Here is a 22,835-nt window from a genome sequence, read left to right on the forward strand (position 1 = left end):
TCTTTTAATTTTAGTTCCAGGTAGATTGCATTATGGTCCGAGAATGTTCTAGGCTGAATATCTACTTTAAGAATTCTTGGGATCAAATCATTAGAAACCCATATATAATCAATTCTTCCTGAGCTATTGTTCCGACCTGAAAAGAAGGTATATTGTTTTGTAGTGGGGTATTTAAATCTCCAACAATCCGTAATGCCTGCGATTTCAATCAGTTCAAAGAAGGGTTTTGGTAATTTGCCCTCATTCTTATCCTTTCTTATCCCTGACCTATCCATCTCCGGCATAACTACTCCATTGCAGGATGTACATTTCAAGGGAAAGGCTCTGTAGATGTGTGAGAGATACGTATACATTCACATTTTTAAGGATGCACAGTTTTAAAAATCTCATGTATATATCTGGGGTGTGTGTGTGTAGTGTGTGAAGAAGCAGTGTTCAGAGTGCCCCATGATGGCCCCATAATTTAGTTCCTTGCAGCCTGGAGAGGCTGGATGACTTCATGAGTTTGAAGGGGTTGGAAAGTACACAAGTTGCTTATGTCCCCTGCTCTGGGGGGACCTGAGTTTAGTCCTGAGAGCACCATCATTTTAAATAGGGACAGTTGTTCCAGCCTGTGCTCAAAGGATAACCATTACCCAGATCCATCAACCAAATTCTTTGCAACCTGTGTAAACTTTTTGTTACTTTGTCAATTTGAGTTATGTGCCCTTTTCCAACTTTTGCTGAGGAAGGTTAGCCTGATCCAGAAAAGCATGTTGATGAATGCAGCGTGCGTGAATCACCATTGGTGACCTCGTTCAAGTATCAGCAGTCATATTGCATCATGCTATGCCCACTTACTGCCCAAACATGAGCGGCCTCGGGGCCTGTGTCACTTTCTGTCGACATATTTACTGTGTTTTTGTGGTGATGCTCTGAACTTGGACTGTCAAACTGCCCAAGTGGACCTTTGTCAGTGTAGGCAGATGTGCTGTGGAGGTCACTCGTCCTTAAAAGAAACAAACAAGTGCCACTGGGTAGGCAAAAGAGAAGGAAATGCTGCTTTTTACAGAAGCCTTTTGTTCCCTTCTGCACCCCAACTGCATTTGGTCTTCGGTCACCTTGTCTCAAAGATAAATCATACCCTAGGCCAACCCCATCTCTCACCACCGAAGGAACACAAGCAAACAACAGAGAACAAGCAATGCTGACAAAAACCCCACATATATGAAGTAAAATAGAAACATCATCACCCAAACCCACCCCTATTCACCTTCCCCCCCATCTACCTCTTTTCCCCCTTTCCCTCCCAATGTCTCAATAAATGAAACTGATCTGTAAAAATGTTATGAGAGACATTGCACATATTTCTGTAAACCAAGAAAATCCTTAATAAAATCTAAAAATAAAAAAATAAAAAATAAAAAACCAACTGTTTCTTGCATACTGTATATATAAAAAATGGAATAAAAGATTTAGAAAAGGTCCAGAAAAAAGGGACTACAAAATTAAGCCACGAGGTTTAGAGGCATTTCACTATGGAGAGTGTTGGGATAAAGTGAGAACAATAACAATAATAAGCTTGGCCGTAGTTCAGAGCTGCAGGATTTATACTCTAAAGTCTGGAGTACAGTAATAAATGTTCTGACAACACAAGCTTATGGCATCGGGGTGTGACCAAACAGAGGGAGAAGGCAGGAGGCACATAGTGCAGGGCTGCTGTACTGGTAAATCAAAACAATATTTGGAGCAGTTTCTTGCAAGTAAAAGTTACAGTTCAGATTGCTCAAATTGCCTTCTTATTACTACAGCCAATTAAAATAAAGGCCTATGTGATTTGCGTACCTCCAAGCAGTTGTACATTGAAACATCTGAACTAATGTTGGATGCAATTCTTCTTTATGCCCACAGTTCACTGTCTTTACGATTAGCCACAATAATATTGAAGCCAGGAGTCTCACGCTCCATTGTAAACCATTTCTGTTACCTTGCATTTTGAATCTGTCCATCTAACAATGTAAGCAGCAACAGACACTGGAAAGTAATGTTGAATTTTCAGTGTGGCAAGTTGCTGCCTTGGCCACAGAACAGTTATGGGTTTTGCCATGGTACATTAGTTACAATAACTGGACCATTAAAAAGGCATAGGGACAGTTAATGAGAGAGCCATTTTGATTAGAATCTAGCAATAAGCACCTGGTGTATAATAGGATATCTTGGTAATTGGTACAGTTGATGAGGCTTGAGGTTTTTTGAATTTGCAGGTTTGGTTTTAAGACTCCTCCCCAGATGTTTCTATGGAGATGCCATATAAAAGCGCAAATGGAATTTCTTCAGTTCCAGTGTAAGAACGTTAAGTACTTTCAAACACTGAACTCTCTTCATAAACCTTAAGCATAACATTTATTGCATTTGACCAACGTTTCCTGTTATTTATAAATGCTTTGAGATGGTATGAAGCAACAATAAGTTATGCATAGAACTGTGTACATGAAAGTCCGGAAATGTTTTATTTGGGTAGGAGGGTGGGATGAGTTTTGTGTGTGATAGAGAGAGCGGGGGGACTTTTTCTAATGAAAAATGGGAAGTTGGACAGAAAGTGGAAAACTAAATTTTGAATCTGATTTATTGAATTAGTCTTCAGACTATATAAAGAAGCACAGATAGTTTGAAGTAGATGGATTCATAATTACATACATCAAATAATTAAACTTAAAAACTCAGTTTCAAAATGTCAATGGTATAAGAAAACACATACATACACTTATGAGCTACTCTCTCTTTAAGAATGACGAATGAAATGCTCCATAAGGCAAGGTGTTAAAATTTGTTGTTAGCTGCCTGTTAGCCCTTCAGTTTGCTTTTTAATAATTATATACAACAATCTTAAGTTTGGCAACAATCTAAAGTTAGGCAACTAAAATTCCCATATACTATGAGCATGTATGACTCTTAAATCCTCTTGCTGGTTTTAGAGTCTTCCATCTTCTGCAGCATGCAAAATAAATTAATCAGTGCTCGAAAATGTACACACATGTGAAAGAGCAGAGAAGCTTATTTTGGTCTGTGCAAACCTTCAGGTCTCTGAAGTCTGTCGGAAGAAAAATGAAAGTGAACTCATACATTTATATACTTGAAATGTTCATAAATATACCAAAGAGTGCATTTTTGTATGCCAAATTATACATAATGTGACAGGATGATTAGATAGCTGTGTAGTAAGGCGGCTATATTCATTTGTGTTATATTCCTTAAGTAGCAAAGTAAATTTAGATTTGATCAGGAAAGAAACATTGCATATCACACACACACACACACACATACTTCCAGTTTTGTCTGGGTGGGTGGAGTGGAAAGGAAGAAAAAGTCTGGCTTCAGAATTTCTCCATACTACAGAAACTGCTTTTTAGCAGCATGCACAGCTTCTCATTTCCTTCAGCTGAAGTCTATTAGCAAACACCTAGAACTTCCAATTCAAGATGAGCCAGCAGAGGAGAAATTGGCTATTAAAGCAACTGATGCGATTCATTGTTTTTTGACACCCTTAATCAATGATGGCCAGTGATGGTCTGTGTTTGGTGCATGTGCCTATTTTTCTGACTCTGGTCTAGGAGCTGGAAGTGTGCATTTTGCCTCATAAACTGACTCCATCACAAGTTGTCAAGCTCTCCAATGCCGTTGGCTCCATCTAATACTAAGGACTTCAAGCTTAATGAGCATGTGCATTCAAGCGTTACATGAAAAACCTAAAGAGAAAATTTCACTGAATGTCTCCACAAAAATTTCCATCTTGCTTTGGGTTGGCTTTTCACCATCTTGTGTCAATGCCCAGGTCACTGCTTGGAGTTGGGGGTCATGACAGGACTTCCTTAATGCTGCTTTATTTATTTAGTGCCCTTGAAATGTGAACAGTATTAAGTGATGAATTATATGTTTTTTTCTCATCCCTCTAAATGATCTTTAGATTACTTCTGGAACTCCTGGAGCTTCTCTTTGATAAGTTCAATGCTGTTGCTGCTGCTCATGCTGTTGTCCTGGGCCATCTTCAGCAGACTGTGGCTTCTCCCTCCAGTCAGTATGATGGCGATATCAAGTTATATGACATGGCGGATGTGTGGGTAAAGATTCAGGATGTCTTGCAGGTAAGAACTTTAGACACCTGGTTTGGAGTGCTGGGTTTTTGTTTTTGAAGCAGAAGCTTTGGAATTTTCACATCTGCCTTTCCTTGTGGACCAGTGATAGGGATCCAGTGTACGAGAGCAGGATTTTATTGGTTTTTAAATAATAGTGAAGATGACGGGTTGAGCTATATAAGCCACAGAGATGCCTTTAAGAAACCCCAGCATCCTTGTGATGAATCCCTCCCTGCAATGTTTAGGAATACCTACAGATGTAAGAAGAGCTTGCTGAATCAGGCCAGTGGCCCATTTAATCCAGAATCCTGTTCTCATAGTGGTCAACCAGACGCCTGTGGGAAACCAACAAGCAGGATTCAAGCACAAGACCACTTTTCCCTCCTGCAGTTCCCAACTGTAGTGGCAGAGTGCTTCCCTTAGAACACTCCCAAATACAATTCTGGGTCCCATGGTGGAATCTCATGTAATTTACAAGCTGACACCTTGTAGACCCAAGTCTCTGTGTGTCTGGACCATAGGAATTAAATGAGCATTGCAGATGCCATCTTAAATGTGGATATGTGCTCTGTGATGCCTCCTATGATGTAACTTGCATTCACCAAGCACTGTAAATGTACATGATGCAGCTGTTGTAGGGAGTAAAATATTCAGGTTTTCGAGAGTCTTAAATGTTGAAAACTGTCCTTGATGACACTGTTCGGGTTTGCATTCTGTGCACAAAGTCTTTTGCATGTCTTTCTGAAATAAAGTTTAGAATGTGGAGAGTTCTGTCTTCTTTAAAACTGAATGAGGTCCCAAGTGTTTTAATGCCCTCAATGTCTTCCTTTGCTTTGTCCTAACATCTGAAGAGCATGAGGGAAATGCTTGCTAAGTTATCAAATGTTGCATAAGCAGATTTCAACCTTCTTGTACTTGAAGGTGGGACTGCCTCTATCTCTTGTAAAAATGCCGCAGTTCAAAAACAGCTGTCTCTTTCTGTCATCATGCCTCAGGTATAGCTGCTGGATAGATTCCTGCTGGGACTTCCAGTGGAGAATTGATTTGGGCTCTTTTCCAAAATGGTTCCTGCAGAGATCCTGTATGGGTCTGGCCAGTCTTTTCCTTAAATACAAGGGCATAACTGAACCAAGACAACAAAGGGGCATACAACCAAATATCCCAATGGGTTACATCCTGTATAGGTATCATTGTTCATATGCTTCACATCATGAATGTAACACCTGTGGCTTTTCTCATTGTGGCCACAACCACTGGCTGTGCTGACTGGGACGGATGGAAGTTGGGAGTTCATCAAAATTAGGAGGGGCACAGCTTCCCCTTTCCTGCCTTTCATGAGTATCTGGTCAATGGCTAGAAAGATATGCAGTGAAATTGATACCAGAGGCATACTGTCTCCAATACTGGAGGTAGTACAAAGTGGAACTGCAGAATCTTGATTTTGGCCAGTGCCCTATCCCCTTGACCCCCAATGGTCCACTCTGAAGCCAGAGAGACCCTTAGAATAGCACACCATTTCTCGCTATTCTATCACGGAACTGTTAGCTTTGTTTTGAGCACTCATAATTTAAGGAGAACCTTAACTCTTTTAAAAGTGAGAGTACCGTAAAGCATAGCTCAGACTTGTGAGATTGGTTTTGTGGGTGTCTGAATCGTTCCCAAACACTGATGTGTTGATGCATTTTGTGAGCAGATGGGAGTAGTGGGCAGAAATTGGGTGAAGAAGCAATTGTCAAGATTAGTGCAATCACGCCTACGTGGTATGCCGTGTGCTTTACCTCATGGCTGTGTTCCTTCAGCTTAGAGATTGTCTGTTGCAAGAGATATCTTGACCTATTAATACCCATTTTATTTTTGTAACTGTTTTTAAGCGGAGGGCTTTAGTAGTGGAAGAAACCTTAGAGTGCCTTTAAATCAAATAAATAATGAAGGTTTTAACTGAGTAACTAACAGGTGGGGGAAATAATATTAGGATGAAGGAAAGGGAAACCAAGGTATTGATGCTGTTAAAAATGAATGGAGCTTTTCCATCTCCCTTCTCTTTTTGTACCTTTTAATCCTCTGTGTCCTACACATCCATGTGTGCAGTCATTTTAGAAGGAATGTTTGTGGGGCCGTCCTTTTTTTATTTTCTCTTTTATAGAACACTAGGTTAAGTGCTTTCCAGAGTAGGCATGTTGGGTGTGCCTCATCGTTGAGACTTGGGAAGCTTGGTAAACCTTCTTTTAAAAGCAGGCAGATGAGAACTGATCTTGATGTGTGTCTATTTTTGTTTGTCTGAAAACGTTTTTATTTTATAGCTAGTGGCAGATGGATTTGGGGCAACAGCTAATTAAATCTAAGCCCCTGTAAGTCTGGTTGATTTCAAGATTTAAGTATGTTAAGATAGGGTTGCCATATTTTGAAGAGCAGAAAAGAGGACACATTTGCCAACTTCTAGTTTTAACTATGCATTTCTTTGACGACTGTCATTTTACATACCCCTGAGAAAGAGGACATGTCCTGGAAAAAGAGGACATATGGCAACCCTATGTGGCACAACTGTTGTGCAACTAAGGAGGAGGAGCAACATCTCCTCGCAGAGATTTATCTTGGGAGTTTCACTGTGATTTGCCTCAGATCACATAGTCTGCCTTTCCTAACATTAAAATAAAAGGTGCAGTAGCTTGCCTTTTATTCTGAGCAAATGTTCCTATGTGTTTGCAGCAGCCTCTCAGGTGCATCTGCACTCTCTGGTAACAGAGACATTAGATTTCTCTCTCTGACATTTTAGGCATGTTACTAATTTAGTTCTTTAATTTAGCAGTTCGTTGAGAGCATAATTACTGAAGTACTAAATATTTGATTGAAAAGAACAATAAGACACCTCCAGTTAAAGATGTAATAGCACGTATAAGCTACTCCAGGATAAAATGATTAATGGAGTTGTAGGCTCTTTTGGCACAATTAAGGTGCTTCTCTGAAATTTTTTGCATGCCAAGTTGCAGAAAGTGCTGCTGTTTCAGGTGGTATGTGGGGGGGAAGAAGGATCAGATGCAGCACAGACTCAGCTTCTTGCTGAATCTGGATTTATCTACAACAGGGTGAGGGGGTTGCTGTGTCCCTCATTGCTTAGGGGTTTACACGTTAACAACAAAAGCTTGAACTTGAGTAGGTAATAGGCAGGCAGTGCAGCACTTTCAACCCTGGTTTATATGTATAACCCTAGGTATCCAATGGTGCACTCCAGCAACTGCATTTTGCACTACCTGCAACTTCCAAACTAGGTATAAGAGTAACCCCACATACAGTGAATTATCAGTGTTTGCCCAGGCCTGTCCTGCATAAAATGACCCTTAACCAACTCCTTATTTTGCCTTTAGCTTGCTGTCCATTAGGTCACATATATCAATATTTTAGTGGCAGGAGAAAGCTCCAAAATGGGCTACAACCCTGTGCTATTAGACATCATGATTCTTTCCTTTCCAAACCAGGGAATGTTATATTTCATTCCTCTTCTTTTCCTCTGCTTTCACATGACTTTTTGTTAAGATCCCTTGAAATATCAAAGTACTTGGTAGAATCAGTTCTGTGAACATGGACAAAATAGGGCTGCAGGAAAAGGACAAAGGAGTCAACAGCATCTAAGGCTGAGAAGACAATCCCTAATTCAGTTTCCAGATCAGTCTTACAGTTACAAATTGAAGGAACCCCCCCTTTCTAACTCAAGTATAGGATTCAGTTCCCTGCAGTGGGGTGATAGGGCTTTTAGGTATTGATGAGTTGTGGCAGCTTGGCTAAAATGTTTGATTTGCAGGCACCCTTTTGCCCATGCTGTGCATTGAAAAAAAAACTATTGCAAAGCCATGCAAAGGTATATTACCTGTGGGGGCTGATTCTGTACTGCCAAGTCTGTGCTGTCAAGTCAGGAAAAATTGCTCATCATAGGTTCAGGACAAAATGGCCAGAAACCCCTTGACATTCTGTTTTGTAGGCCAGATGGTAAAATTCTGCTAGAGACCTGGATTTTTATGGCCTGGTTTATTCTATCCAATTTGTTTCTTGTTCTCTTTTCCTCTAGAATCTAGTTTTAAAAAATCTCTGTTGGAGAGCTTAGGCTCTAGGCTGCCTCAATGAATCGCTCTGTGCACTACACAACACTCTTCAGTAAAAATTTTGCAGATGTGAAACGTTAGATGCACATGGTGCATGTGGCCACAAAATATGTTTGATACATATGGGAAGGGTGATGGTGGGAGACGAGGGTGACATGCGAGTAAGTTGCTTGGTGGGGAGAGCTGGGAGTGGGTGCAGTTGGGCATCACTAATTTTGAAGATGGGGGGGGGCTCTAGCTGCTACTGCTCATAAGCACATGTTAGTATAAATTCTAATGCACGGTTTTGCAGCATTCTAAGAGTTTAGAAATATTTAATGCCCAGGCTATGTTAAGCTTGAAAACAGTGCAGTTAATGTGATTAATGCCATGAGGGTCTGTTGGTTTAATAAGAGCACAAACCTTTTCCAGAGGCTGCAAAAATCCCTGGCATTGCAGTTTCCTCCAAAACTGAAGGGTTTGTCCTCCCTGTTGCCTTCCATGTGGCCTCAAGTGTGCTGCATCAATGTCCTTGAAATTCTGATTGCAGTGGTCTCATTAACATTGTTCTTCCATTTAATTTGGAGGATAGCTGGCGGATGGTGATTGGCAGCTGCTGCGGTTGAAGGATGCTGCTGAAGGAAAGCTTGACTCGGTTGAGAACAAAATAATACTCCTGAGGCTATCAGGCTCTTTAAAGTGAGACTTTCAAACTTTTAGCCCTTGCCTCTTTGATATTTTTCATTTCATTTCTTAAAAGAACACACTTGCTTCTTTGCTTTTTCCCCTACTGCTTTAGCAAACTAACAGTGATACTTAAAACAATGGCTGCTCTTTAAATTGGGTGACTTTATTCTTTGTAAAAAGTTAAAATAGACAATGACCTTTAAAGAATTGTGTGACGTTCTTGAATCTAAGGAATACAAGTTCCCTTTAGAGAAAGATTAAAAATAAAATTTGACCCTTCCTAAAATGTTTTTCATTAACTTCTGAAGCTCCAGTATATAGAGAAGGATTCTCCATCTTCTTTTGTCCTGCACCTTGAATTCAGAAATAGTTGGTCTATTAGTTCATTCATGGGCTTTTGTTTTGGGGATCACTATCGTATTTTTCAAAAGAGTGTCCTGTATTTGCCTGATGTCCTAGCTTTGGACACTTAGAGAAAGTTCATAAGGTACATGAGCTATGAGGAAGGGCTGTAACTCAATGATAGAGTAGATGCTCTCCATGTCAAAGTCCCCAGGTTCAATGCCTGGAATCTTCTCTACCGTAATTAAAAAGGATGAAGTAGCAGAAGTTTATAGGAAAGACCTGCAGGAGACTTTGGAGAATTGCTACCAGTTGGGGTGGGCAGTACTGGGATAGGTGGACCTAGTGGTCTCAGTACAAGACAATATACTAGGGCATATTTCAAATGCCCTAGTATAAGCCCTCCCAATTCAGATGGAATAGCTTTGATTTTTCAGAGGCCCATCAAGGTGAAACTCTCAGCTTTTCGGTCAACCTCTGTTTCAGGCAGCAGTTGTTTTTCTGTTTTTATATTTTATGTATATACCACCTTTCATGTAGAATCCAAAGGTTTTTGGAATAGTAAACATAACCAGCCTCAACACACATTTAATTTGTCAGGGGGCCTTCCTGCAGGGAGCCTCCTCCCCTCTTGCTGACCAGCACTTCGCCCAGTGATAGCAGCAGCAGTGGGTCTGGTGAGGGGAATCAGGAAGTGAGCAGGACAGAGGTGTCAGGGCTCAGCGATGTTGGAGAGCCCTTGCACCGCCAGGACCAAGAGGTGGAGGGGAGCAGGCAGCCCCTTCCGGTGCCCGAATTAAGGCGTGCCACCAAAGGTAAGGTTGGGAGGAGGCGTTTCAGGGTGCCCAAACTCTTATGCTGGTCCTGTAGCCGGAAGCGCCCACTCCCGGATTCTGCGAGTGACTGAGAGGTCATGTTTTATGCTATCTCTGCACTGTAAATACTATGCACAATAAAACTCTTAAAGACAGAGCGGACTTGGGCATCTTTACTCAAGAGTAGCTGCAACAACACCATTACATAATTGAAGAAAGTAAGAGTTGAGCCTGGCTGTGTGAGGACAAGAAGGATACTTGGATCAATGGCTTTTTATTCAGCAATATTGTGTAAATATCATTTCCAATATTGTGTGAATATCATTTCCAATATTTCTTAAAATTCCCTCCCTAACCTGAATCCGAGCTGATGCAGGATTAGTTGCATGAAGTGTTCTTAAGGCCTTCTAAGAGTACCTGAACAATGTTTAATTTGGCCAATGTTTAGTTGTTGTTTTTAATGATAATTTTTTCTATGTTTTTAGTTTTTCTTACTTTTATCTGTAAGTTGTCTTGAGTCCCTGTCAGGGAAAAAGGTGGAGTATAAATAGATTAACAACAAAAATAACTATTTGGCAATGGAATATAAAGGATGTTGTTGGTCAATGTGGCTATACAGAATATAGTATTGTGAGTTGTTACCTGAAATACTTGAGATAAATTCTTCTGGGCTGTGAGAAAGAAAAGATGCCCCTGTGGTGAACCAGGAACTATTTGGTAACTAAAAATTAGTTGGATAAAGGGCATAATATTATAGTGGTGCAATTTAACTAACAGACATCTTAGGCTGTTTCTCCACTTACCAAATTTGGAGTCCCTGCAGAGATGATGCAGCAGCTGGCTATTGCCTGAAAGTAGTGTGCATATTAACTAAATTCAAGTTCTACAAATTGTAGCAGTGCTAGTCTAACACATTCTGCAATAAAAACATTATTGCAAAGAAAAAAAGACAGACAAAAAGACGGAAAGCAAGGAAAAAGCAGTAAGATGCAACAAATCCCCTTGTCAACCTATGGTGTCAGCGAGATGTTCCAATCCATTATTTATTCTAGTATCTGTTTCCCTTTTTACAAAAGTGAGGATGAGAAAGTAAATATGGAAAAAGCTTTTTGCACATTATGAGTGCTATATAAATGATTGATAATAATAGAAGCCCCTGGTTCCTTTTCATTTGAAAAGCCAGCATAGCTACAAAATGATTAACTTTTTTGTCCATTTGTAGAACCTCTCTCTCATCACGAGGGCGTCAGTGTACCATCTATGCATTGAACGCAAAAGTCATATTAATTTTAAGCTCCATTAGAGATGCAAGGAGGAAAAGAAAGATGTTCATCAAATGGGAAAGGACTAAATTAGTAAGGGATTTTTTTTAATTTCAAGGTTCAGGAGAGTAGCACAAATAATGGAGTTCTTCTTTGTTTTGTTTAGGGAAAAGTCTCCATCAAAATGTGTCTGTTTCTGTCCTTGTAAATTGAAGTTCATTTATATTGCTGTTGTGCCTACAACTCTCATCTGAGATCAAGGCTGTACAAGCATGCAGTAAGAAATACTTTTCTTCCTGTAGAGTTTGCAGTATTAAAGGAAAATACAGGTTTATAGTGGAGGGGGAAAGGGCTGTTCATCTGGTAATGGGAAAAGTAGTTCTGGTCAATTGAATCAACTTTGTTACTCCTTCTCTGGGTTGTGTGTTTCCTGCAGAAAATGCTGTGCTTGAAATTCAGTGCTGGTTGCAGTACTCTTTATTTTTAAGAGCACACTTCCGTTCCTTTAACATTGCAGTAGTCTTGTGCGGTCAGTATCTGCCACAATGGAGCCTCGAATGCCCAGGATAAAGGGGGATTATAAATGTTAACCAATGAACTCTTAAAGGTCAAGTAGGACTTCCAATGCTCCCTGGGTGGGCCTTCAGTGCTTGTCCTTCCTTATTGCTTGAAGAAACAATACTATATTCTGCAAAGTTAACAACTATGTCAAGTGTGCATAATTCACTCAAGTTGCAATTTTGGAACTCTTCTTGACTTACTTCTTGTGGATTGGGGGAGACAAACCACAAATGTGGGCTAGCACATAACGTTAAACCAAACCATGGCTTAGCTTGTGGTAGTGTGGCAGCAGTGGGTGTGGGGTAGGAGTGAAGTAGCCATAGTTTTCGCTCCATGCAGCAGCGTGCTTGCTTGTTCACTCTTAGCCATTGTCTGGCTTAGAGTAATGTGCCAAAGAGACCAGTATAGTATAGTATAGTGGCTCTCAAATTTTAACAGGCAACAGGTTTCCTTGGCTTCAGTTTTGCACTTGCATTTTTCTGCATACAGTCATATCTTGTTTTGCATCTGGGATCCGTCTACGCACGCGGAGCAGTTTGCACTTCTGCGCATGCGCGAAGCGCAGTTTAGCACTTCTGCGCATGTATGAGTGGCAAACCTGGAAGTAACCCATTCCAGTACTTCCGGGTTTGCTGCAGACGTTCACCAGAATGGACGCTAGACAAGGTGGACGTTCACGGAGGTATTACTGTACATGAAAATTGTACAAAGCCACAGCTTTATTCTCTTTACATTATAATCCAGAGCTTTTATTGGCTGCAAAGATTGGAGCTGGAATCTGCAGAAGAGTGTAATTCTGTTTCCTTAAAGAGGTTTTTTTCCTTGCCAGCCTGAGAATTCTCCTTGTTTTCCAGTTTATCAGCGTCCTTTGACTGTCAGAAAACAAATTAGGCAAGGCATTGAGCAATTAATCAGCATTTGTGGTCAGGGTTTATTAGGATCATAAAATCACAGTCATTTTGATGGCCTGAGCTAATTCATGTTTAGGTTGCTGGTGATTAGATTACGAGGTGATGAGACCTACACTTCCCGGCATCACAAGCACTGCAGATGGAGAAATGATTCTGCCTGGCCTTTTCCATGTTGCTGTCAGTGTATCTGGGCAGCTGACCATGTGGCCACAATGCCCATTGAATTTCTAGGACCAGAGCTGTACAGGCAGCTGTTTTTGTCCCCAAATAGGGAAATTTTGTATTATCCCATCACTGTCTCGCTTCTTCCCCATGTTTGGCCATTGTTCTCTCACCTCTTCCTGTATTCCAGGTGGCTGCTAGCTGTCTAATCCCCAACATCTTGTGTCCATCCTGACAGTATGTGCTATATTTGTCCAACCTACATGAATTATATATGAATTATCAAACCTCCAAATCTCTAAGCGGTGATTAATTTCTGGCGTTGTGACCCTTCATGTTGATTATTTTAGCTACTCTGACCTAAAAGGGGAATGGTATTTAGGAACTTAGGAAATACTCTTTATCTCACAAGGAGCCTACAGAAATTATAATGTTGTTGTTTAGTCGTTTAGTCGTGTCCGACTCTTCTTGACCCCATGGACCATAGCACGCCAGGCACTCCTGTCTTGCACAAGGAGCCTACAGAAATTATAATGGTATCTATTAAATTGCAGAGGAAGGTTGTTGGATTCAAGCATTGGGTTTGCAAAAGTTGATATGAACTGTAGAGTGGAATAAAATTGGCAGGGCTGTGGCAGCTAGTCTGCTTTTTTGAACTATTGCAGGACATCAGTATACAGCTTTCTCCCTGCCCCACACAGCAGAGAATGGTTTAGTTCACGCATGCATATTTTCAAGGGATGTCTTTCATGTAAGGGATGATCCAGAACAAACCAAACACCATGAATATAACTTTCATATCAACTTGCATCATCTGCAACATGGTGGGATGGTTTCCACTATCAATCGAGAGTTTCAATTCAAATATGTAACACTCAACCAAGGACAATTATTTCAGTCTCAAGGTAATAATTGAGGCAAATTAAATGATTTATTGATACACAATGTTAAAACAGGAACAGAACTTACCGTAAATGTGACCACACAAGAACATAAGAGAAAATCCATCCAGGCAGTACAATGTGATAATCAACACATCATGGAACAGTGAATAAATGAAGAACTAATACTATAGCAACGTGAACAAAGAAATCATTATAATAATGGAATAAGAACACAAAACAAAGCTCCTTTAAAAAAGCAGTGAGAATATAATCAATCTCTGTATTGTCAGCCCTACACTTAATGTTCCTACTACCGGTAAAATGTCCTCCAATCCTATAATTCAAAGCATGCTACATTTGCTAGCTGTTGAAACTGCATCACATTTTAGCATTGTTCAATATAAATTCATAGGTATTTCATTATAGCTGGTCAGAAAGTCCAAAGAACTCTCCAGTAGACCAGAGCAAAGCAGTGAAGCAAGAGGGCAAAAGGGAGTACAATCAGTGCAGTGAGACTGTGTCTCACTAGTGTCAAATGCGGGTGGGAGAAGGATGATAAAGAAAAACTCAAATGCACAAGAGTGGATCACCTCATACTGGTCAAAGATGGGACCAGACCTTTATGTCAGCTTGGAACCAAGCCCAAAGAGGGACACCAAAACTTCTTTATTCTTCATTAATGCTCATAATTTTTCAGGGAAACGTGTAACTGGCATTTCTACAATATATTGTCACAGATGTAAAAAGGTAAAGGGACCCCTGACCATTAGGTCCAGTCGTGACCGACTCTGGGGTTGCGCGCTCATCTTGCGTTATTGGCCGAGGGAGCCGGCGTATAGCTTCCAGGTCATGTGGCCAGCATGACAAAGCCGCTTCTGGCAAACCAGAGCAGCACATGGAAACGCCGTTTACCTTCCCGCTGTAGCGGTTCCTATTTATCTACAGTACTTGCATTTTGACATGCTTTCGAACTGCTAGGTTGGCAGGAGCTGGGACCAAGCAACGGGAGCTCACCCCGTCACTGGGATTCGAACCGCCGACCTTCTGATCAGCAAGCCCTAGGCTCAGTGGTTTAACCACAGCGCCACCTGGGTCCCTAATATACCATAAAATGAACTCAGGTCAGCATCTTTTCAAAACCAAACCGAGTGTCTTGTACTTTCCCCAGCTCTGATGTGTAACCATGTTCTCCTCCTCCTCTTACTGGGTACAGTGTACAATTATCACACATGAAATGCCAAACTATGGTTTGGCATAATGGAAATGAGCCTTGTACTTGCTAACTCCAGGTCAACTAGTTGCTTCCTCTTGTGTGCAAATCATTTGCTGATGTATCTGAACTGGCAAAATGTAGTTTGCATACCTCCGCAAACCATGTTGGGACACCAGCTTTGAACCACAGTTTGTAATCCTGCCTTACAAGGCAAGAGGGAAACATACTTTGCTAGTTCAAATGTAATGGCAAACTCTGGTTTGTGTTGAAGAAGTAAACAAATGAATGGAAGAATATGAAGGAGGGGAGTATGGAGACCAAGCGGTTGGTTCAATTATTTAGCACCAAGTTGTAGTTTGGCTTGACTCACTCATCCTTTCTGGATTTATAGCCTCAGCTTTCTGAAAATAAAACCACTTTTTAAAAAAACAGTCATTTTTTAAAATCTGATGTGTATAAGCAGTTTTGGTTTTTTCCATTTACTTGAAACATCCTAGTATGTTTTTTCCCAGTATTTTTGACAGTGTGCTTTAATAGCTGCTCTGTCTTGAACCTTTATATTACTGTTATTTTTAAGGCAAATAACTTTGGGAGAGGACAATCACAGTGCTTGTAATGAGAGCTACACTGGGTGTTGTTTCACCCAAAGGCGATGGGTGGGTAGGGAATTAGTTAATTAAAGTGAACTGTATGCTGTCACTGGTGTAATTAAATGACTTGCAAAGCTCTTTTGAGGTCCAGGGTTACCAGGAAAGATGGTAGGACAGCCTAATTTGTTGGCAGCAGGATCTCTCCCGAGTCACAATGCAGCTCTAGAGCTCAGAGGTCAACAATTGACATTATTTTTTTCACTGAGTCAGCTGCAGGAAAATTCTGAGAGCATAGACACCCCTTGTACATCACTTTCATAGACCTGATGAAGGTGTTTGACCTCACCAGCCAAAAGGACTCTTCACACTGCTCAATGAGATAGAATGCCCACCTAAGCTGCAAGATGATCGTGTCCTTCCACAAGAACTTGTGTGGCACCGTCTAGTATGGTGGCTCATCCTTGGATGCCTTACCTATAAAGAGCGGTGTGAAACAGGGCTATGTTCTTGCCCCAACTCTCTTTGACATATTCTTCTCAGTGCTCTCATATGCCTTTAGCTTGACTGAAGATGGTGTGTACATCCTTTCAAGAAGTGCAGGGTTCTGTTCAATCTGGCACATCTCCACACCAGGACAAAAGTGCCCTGGATACTTATCCAAGAGATGCTGTTTGTACATGTTGCAGTCTTGACAGCGCATTCTGAGGAAGCTCCACAGAATCTTGCAAGCCTGCATAGTTTGGCCTTACCATCAGCCTGAGGACGATCGGCTTCCTAGGTGAGGACATCACCAGCACTCCATGCATCAGCATTGATGGCCACATACTTGAAGTGGTAGATCCTGGGCTCCACCGTAACCAGCAACCATTCCATCAATGCTAAGTTGGACAAGCGTATTGGCAAGGCAGCTACGGCAATGTCTCACGTCTCCAAAAGGATATGGGAGAATGTAATGCCTAATGACCAATACCAAGATGAGGGTGTACCAGGCTTGTGTGTTGACCACACTGCTTTATGGTAGTGAGATGTGGGTGGCTTACACCAGCCAGGACTAATAATAATAATAATAATAATAATAATAATAATAATAATAATATTATACCTTACCCATCTGGATGTGTTCCCCCAGCCACTCTGGGTGGCTTCCAACAAATTATTAAAATACAACAGTCTATTAAACATTAAAAGCTTCCCTAAACAGGGCTGCCTTCAGATGTCTTCTAAAAGTCTGGTAGTTGTTTTTCTCTTTGACATCTGGTGGGAGGGTGTTCCACAGGGTGGGTGCCACTACCAAGAAGGCCCTCTGCCTGGTTCCCTGTAACTTGGCTTCTCGCAGTGAGGGAACCACCAGAATGCCCTTGGCACTGGACCAACACCTCAACGCCTTCCATGTGCCCTGTGTCAGGAAGATTTTGGGCATCACATGGCAGGACAGAGTCTCAAACAAATATGTGCTTTTCCAAGCCCATCTTCCCAGCATGTTCACACTGCTGTCTCAGTGATTGTCTAAGCTGGCTGGGTCATGTTTACAGAATGGAAGATGGCAGGATCCCCAAGGACATGCTCTATAGGGAGCTGGTTTCAGGCACCAGGCCCATTGGCAGACTAGCTCTGTGTTACAAAGATGTCTGCAAACATGACATGAAGGCTGGCATCATCAGCCCTGCCATATGGGAATCCCTTGCAGACAAACGCAGTGCCTGGAGACGGGCAGTCAAGACGTGTGTCCATAGCACTGACTAGAGGAGGAATGACCGCTGGGAGGAGCTCAGAGAGAAGAAATGCCATCGTGCACCTGCATCAGCACAACTAGATGCCTTCAGCTGCCTCAACTGCAACAAAACATGCCTCTCCCGTATCAGTCTCTACAGCTGCAATCTGCCTGGAGACGGGCAGTCAAGACGTGTGTCCATCTAGGAGTCTTGGTAGACCACAAACTTGACATGAGTCAACAGTGTGGTGCAGCAGCTAAAAAAGCCAATGCAATTCTGGGCTGCATCAATAGGAGTATAGCATCTAGATCAAGGGAAGTAATAGTACCACTGTATTCTGCTCTGGTCAGACCTCACCTGGAGAACTGTGTCCAGTTCTGGGCTCCACAGTTCAAGAAGGATACTGACAAGCTGGAACGTGTCCAGAGGAGGGCAACCAAAATGGTCAAAGGCCTGGAAACAATGCCTTATGAGGAATGGTTTAGGGAGCTGGGTATGTTTAGCCTGGAGAAGAGAAGGTTAAGGGGTGATATGATAGCCATGTTCAAATATATAAAAGGACTAGCTGACCCGGCCACACGTTGCTGTGGTTCTTTCCTGTGACCCCCCCACCCCACCCTGTCCCGATCCATGACGTATCCTGCCCCTCCTCCCTCCACCCCGGCTCATCCCTGTGTTTCGGTAGGATACCCTTCCCTCTGTTGTCCCTGGGGAGTGTTGGCCCCTCCCCCCGTATCTCCATACCTTGGCCCCCATCCTCCGAAAAGGAACTGTCAGCTTCTAGGTTCTATTTCCCGCATGCACTTTTGTCTGAGCCTTCTGTTGTCCCTGAGGAGTGTTGGCCCCTCCCCCATGTATCTCCATACCCTGCCCCCCCCCCTGGAGAAGGAACTGTCAGTTTCTGGGTTCCATTTCCCAGTATTTACTTTTGTCTGAGCCCTCTGTTGTCCCCTCCCCCCCTGTATCTCTATACATTGGCCCCTGCGCACACATCGTGAACATTTCTATATATTTAGATTAAGGATCGGGGGTGATGAAGCACCCTGGGACCCAGAGAACTACTTTAAAAATCCTGACGGGGGGTGGGTGGGTGTCAAATAGCGAAGCCCCACAGCCCTGTAGCAACAGGCCCAGACAGAAGGAGGGGGGTCATATGGGCCACTTGGCGCAGGCCTCCAAATCCAAAGGGAGCCTCGGTCAACATATTCACAATCAGTAAAATGAAAAAAGTAACAAAAAGGTTCAAAACAGGGCCACATTATCTACCTGACCCGGGCCTCTGTCTGGCCCTGCAAGGGCCTGCAACAGAAGGCGCGTTCTGAAGCACCCAAGTTGTTCAGTTCCATAAAAAACCCAGGAAGTGGCAAGGGGAAGGGGGTTGTAAATCGAGGGGGGGGGAATTGGCCACTGCAAATATCTGAGGACTTAAACTGGGGAGAGAAAGTGCATGGTTGTTTTTTGGAAAAAAAAAAAGACGCAGAGGCTTGCAATCACTCACAGTATATAGGTTAAAAGGGGCACGACTGCCCATACTTAAAATGGCCGCCGGAGCCTCGCATGTGACACAACGCCCACTAAATTATAAAGCGAAAACCCCTCGCTGTGCCCCCAAGTGCGTGTTAGGAGAAATGAAGAATGACTGCCTAATGCTGCCAGGCGTTTATTAATGCAGCCGCCAGGAGAGGCTTTGGGCTTGGGCTTTGGGGGTGGAATGGCTGTTTTCGTGGTTGTTGGACAGTTGCTCCCCCCACCCTACGTCAGCCCATGACCTATTTGGGCTCCTCCCCCCCAACTCCCACCCAGGGCTCCATTCGGGATAGTATTTAAAGGGCTGTAAAGCTGAGGCCTGGTCTGTAAAATGCAGCCGAGGCCTAGTCTTTAGGCTGTAAAGTAGAGGCGAGGCCTTGGCTTGGGCTAGTATTTAAATGTGACCCGAGGCCTCTGCCCTGTCTCTCCATTCCTTGGCCCTGGCCTGACTCTGTGGGTTGTCTGATAATGGCCGCCTTGGTGGTTTCAGTTACTTGGTTGATGACATCATTATTTTGGGGAGGGAGGGGGTGTAGGAGGAGGAGCTGAGGGAATAACGCCACTTGAGGGCGCTGTTTGACTTGGTGGAAAACCAGGTTTATATCTGCCCAGGTGTGAGATTTGAGGGATTTTCTTTTCCAACAACGCTCGGGGAGTGGCCTGGATCGTTGTGTCAAAATTTCAGGACGATCGGTCAAACGGTTACGGAGAAAAGTGCGGCCGACACTTTCAAGATTTTTACATTTAAATATATATAGATGTCATATAGAGGAGGGAGAAAGGTTGTTTTCTGCTGCTCCAGATAAGCGGACACGGAGCAATGGATTCAAACTACAAGAAAGAAGATTCCACCCAAACATTAGGAAGAACTTCCTGACAGTAAGAGCTGTTCAGCAGTGAAATTTGCTACCAAGGAGTGTGGTAGAGTCTCCTTCTTTGGAGGTCTTTAAGCAGAGGCTTGACAGGCATATGTCACGAATGCTTTGATGGTGTTTCCTGCTCGGCAGGGGGTTGGACTGGATGGGCCCTTGTGGTCTCTTCCAATTCTATGATTTTACTTACTTGGAACTTTTCCTAATTAAATCCAGTTACTTATGTCTGGCCATGATGGCGATGCTCTGCCTCCACACTTGGAGGCAGGAATGTTTCTTTATACCAGTTGCCAGAAACCACAGGAGGGAAGAGGGAGCTTTATCAGAGGCGCCTGGTTGGCCACTGTGAGAACAGGGTGCTAGAACAGATCAGCCGCTGGCCTGATCCAGCAGGCTCTTGCGTTTTTAGTCTGAAACGTTGTTACTGGATGGGTCTCTGAAGAAAAATTAACAAAATACCCTGATTATAGTGTTTTGTAAGCAGCAGAAGAATTGGGGGAGGGTAACAAAGGTGAAAGGAGCCAGAATCTGGACATCTGATTTTGTTGTCACAGGTTTAATCTTTGTCAGCATATTTGCCCTCTTGCTTTAAACTGCGGAAGGGCTTCTGCATATGGAACATTTGTATTATCCAAATCAGATAAAGCTTCCCAGCAGGTTGGTAAATAGATAAATCATTCTTCTCCCTTAAGCATAATATTCCCAGCCTTCTCCTATTGCTCACAAAAGGCCGTAAAAAATGAACCAGCAGATTTACAAATGATTAGCTGGGACACAATAAATGGATGATCTCGCTTTATTACAGTGATTTGGTGCTGCATTTCCTTGCCGTTTAATCAGAATGTCACATGTCTGATACCCTGTTAGAAAAATTGCGTTTCCCACTCGCATTCGCTGCCAAAGTGATAAATGGCGGTGCACACTTGGAATTATTCTCCCTTGCGAGCTACTCATGATAGCTTACCTTTATTGGTAGTGATGTCTTTTCCTTCCAGCCAGGGTGTCCTTTTGTTGAATAGGCTCTCATAATTTGGGGCCACATACAGCTTTATTGCTAAAGATGGAATGCGTGCATTTTGAGTCCTGCTTTTCTTGGGTCATGGGGATTGAGAGGCTTCTCAACCTGTGCCGTCATAATGCTGTTCAAATCCTATTCAGGGGCAGGAGATTCTAGGTTCCTTCCTGAATTCTTAGCTTTCTAACTTTTTTTTAAATTGCCATTTACTTATGGAGGTATAAGTAAGAAAAAATTGGAGCCTTCTATGATGGCCCCTTCTTTCCATGGCTTTTGGCAAGTACATATATTCAGATTCATCCGTTAATATGTTTTTAAAATCTGCTACCTGAATCAGGCCAAATTCTATTTGATCAAAAGTTATTTAGTGAACCAATGATTCTGTTACCTTCCCCCATTTATTTGGTCCCATTTATAGATGTGTGATAACTGTTTAAACATTATTTCTACAGATGGGCCCAGTTTGCCAAAAAGTGATGTCATGTGATCAGGATGCTTATCCTTAAACATGCTTATGCAATTTTAATATAATTAAGGTAAAGGTAAATAGGATGTTATAAATTTGCACACTAGGAGACATAGTTTACATTGTGGCATAAGTTCCACATTCAAGGCTTTCTATGGCATGTGTTGTGGAGTTTTTCCAAATTTCTTTCCAATGTCCTTGGAATTTCAATAGGGCCTGATCTGATTTAGCATGCTTACGTGACTTATTTAATAAGAGGATGCAATGTTATTTTTATGTGCTGTTATATAAAGAACTTTTTATAGCCATAACTGAAGTATTTGATAAGGAGGGGAAATCACTTAAAGTGCACTTAAAGTGGTTTAATTGCTATTTCAACCAAAGCTTTATCTGGAAATTTATTTTTTGGGAATACTGTACAGTACTTTAAAACGCTTTAAACTAGGAGTTGCGAGCTGTTAGATTGTGGATGAAATTAGGCTTAGCTTGGCTTCCAGTTTGACCCACAAAGTCATTCCCTACAACCACCACCACCCGGCATCAGGTTTGGGGCCATAGAGATGTTTCAGCATGTTACTGATTACGGTAATTTTTATGAAACAATTCATTTTTAGAATATTCAGTCGAAAAATATAGTGTCAAAGAGATTGAGTAATTAAACTTCAGTGTCCATGTGTTTGTAGGACTCCAGCCTTAATTGTGCAACATCACCCCAACCCCCTGATCCATAAGGAATGATTTCAAACATTAATTTATTGAGGCCCTTAAATAGAATCATAGAATTGTAGAGATGGAAGGGACCACGCTAGTCCAACCTCCTACAATGCAGGAATCATTTGCCCTGCATGGGTCTCGAACCTACAATCCTGAGATTAAGAGTCTCATGCTCTACTACTGACTAAGCTATCCAATGTAGTAGTTAATGTGTGGGTTTCACTTTGGAAATAGAAAATCAGGTATATCAATTGAACCTTCTTTCTTGCCATCCTTGATAAAGTGTATCCTGGATGAATTACTCCAAGTTGCCTTTGCCGTCGTATCTTCTGATTCAAGAAGGTGAAAATCCTTAGCATAGTTTTATCCACATAAGTCTGTCAGCATTTTAACTAAATCTCTGTAGAATGATCTTCAGAATGAGTCTTCTTTACACAGGGGTTGCCAGGATAAAGTGTGGATCTTGAAACAGTTCCTCGGAGCTGTTTTGGGACAAATATTAGGTCCTGTTGGATAGCATGTCACCTTGTAGGTTAATAGCATGTTATAGGAATGTACTGATTGGCAAAAGCAGCAACCCTGCTTGGATGAGGCATGTACTGTAAATCTGAGCTATGCATTCAAATGCAAATTGTTGAGAGAGTTTTTGCTGTACACTCCAGATACAATCTGTGGCCCTGCAATAGCAGATTAAATTTATTCTGTGTGCTCCAGTGGCAGTGAAAAAGGATAACGATTTCTTACAGTCAATTTAAACACATATTGATGTTCCTTGTGAAGTCATTTGAATGAAAATCCTAACATTGCATGCTGGAGCAAAGGCACCTGCACATGGCCAAGATTGTGAGCAGATTAGGAGATTTATCTCTAAGGTCACACAAGTGTTGCTCTGGGTTCTTGAAAAGGGTATGTGTAAT

The 22,835-nt window shown here is 42.1% G+C and overlaps 1 protein-coding gene across 1 annotated transcript in view; it reads left to right on the top strand.

Annotated features, from left to right (window-relative positions):
- EXOC4 (exocyst complex component 4) overlaps window positions 1–22,835 on the top strand; it is a 374,045-nt gene that overhangs the window by 66,232 nt on the left and 284,978 nt on the right. The window contains exon 7 of the mRNA XM_035126670.3: window positions 3,944–4,121. Coding sequence (XP_034982561.1) covers window positions 3,944–4,121 — 178 coding nt within the window. The remainder of the gene's footprint in view (window positions 1–3,943; window positions 4,122–22,835) is intronic.

Source organism: Zootoca vivipara, chromosome 9 (assembly GCF_965207765.1).
Source record: "Zootoca vivipara chromosome 9, rZooViv2.hap1.1, whole genome shotgun sequence".
Taxonomy (NCBI): domain Eukaryota; kingdom Metazoa; phylum Chordata; class Lepidosauria; order Squamata; family Lacertidae; genus Zootoca; species Zootoca vivipara.